General features: G+C 36.5%; 1 protein-coding gene across 1 annotated transcript; it reads left to right on the plus strand.

Moving 5' to 3' along the window:
* Positions 1-518: 518 nt before the first annotated feature.
* Positions 519-779, plus strand: LOTGIDRAFT_112686 (hypothetical protein; the record flags this gene model as incomplete). Its single annotated transcript, XM_009051110.1, has 1 exon — positions 519-779. A coding segment is annotated over one exon (261 nt), but the record flags the coding sequence as incomplete, so codon positions are not given.
* Between the last annotated feature and the right edge of the window lie 48 nt (positions 780-827).

Genomic DNA, 827 nt, shown 5'->3' on the forward strand with positions numbered 1-827 from the left:
TGCTACAGGCTCTGCACGTGTAAAAGATCCCTCGACTGTTTGAATTCGAAAAAGAGCAGGCTAATGTAGCTGTCTAGGCAAAATTTCCCTCTTTGCACTCTGCATGGCGTTGTAGTGCAGGCTATTTTTGAGTAATTTTTGGTCTAGATTTGGAATTTGATGTCTAAATTGCATTATCTTTAAGATTTGATGAGATAATGAGAGACTTAAAGGCCGAAGGATAATTCTAAAGATACTCGTTTTGTGAACTGCCAAACTCATCATATATTGAATTTTTTTTTAGGAGACATTAAGGATTGGTCAGGTTTTTGACTAATGAATCAACTGTAATCTGATTCCAATCTATTGATGCGACTGTGTTTAAATTCCGAACTATTGATGCAACTGTGTTAGATTCCGAACTATTGATGCAACTGTGTTTAAATTCCGAACTATTGATGTACCTGTGTTAGATTCCAAACTATTGATGCAACTGTGTTTAGATTCCGAGCTATTGGTGCACTGTGTTTAGATTCCGAACTATTGATGCAACTGTATTTAGATTCCGAACTATTGATGCAATTGTGGTTAGATTCCGAACTATTGATGCAACTGTATCCAGATCCCGAACTATTGATGCAACTGTGGTAAGATTCCGAACTATTGATGCAACTGTATCCAGATCCCGAACTATTGATGCAACTGTGTTTAGATTTGGAACTATTGATGCAACTGTGTTAGATTCAGAACTATTGATGCAATTGTGTTTAGATTCCGAACTATTCATGCAACTGTGTTAGATTCCTAACTATTGATGCAACTATGATAGATTCCGAACTATTGATGCA

This window comes from Lottia gigantea, assembly GCF_000327385.1.
Source record: "Lottia gigantea unplaced genomic scaffold LOTGIsca_16, whole genome shotgun sequence".
Lineage (NCBI taxonomy): Eukaryota > Metazoa > Mollusca > Gastropoda > Lottiidae > Lottia > Lottia gigantea.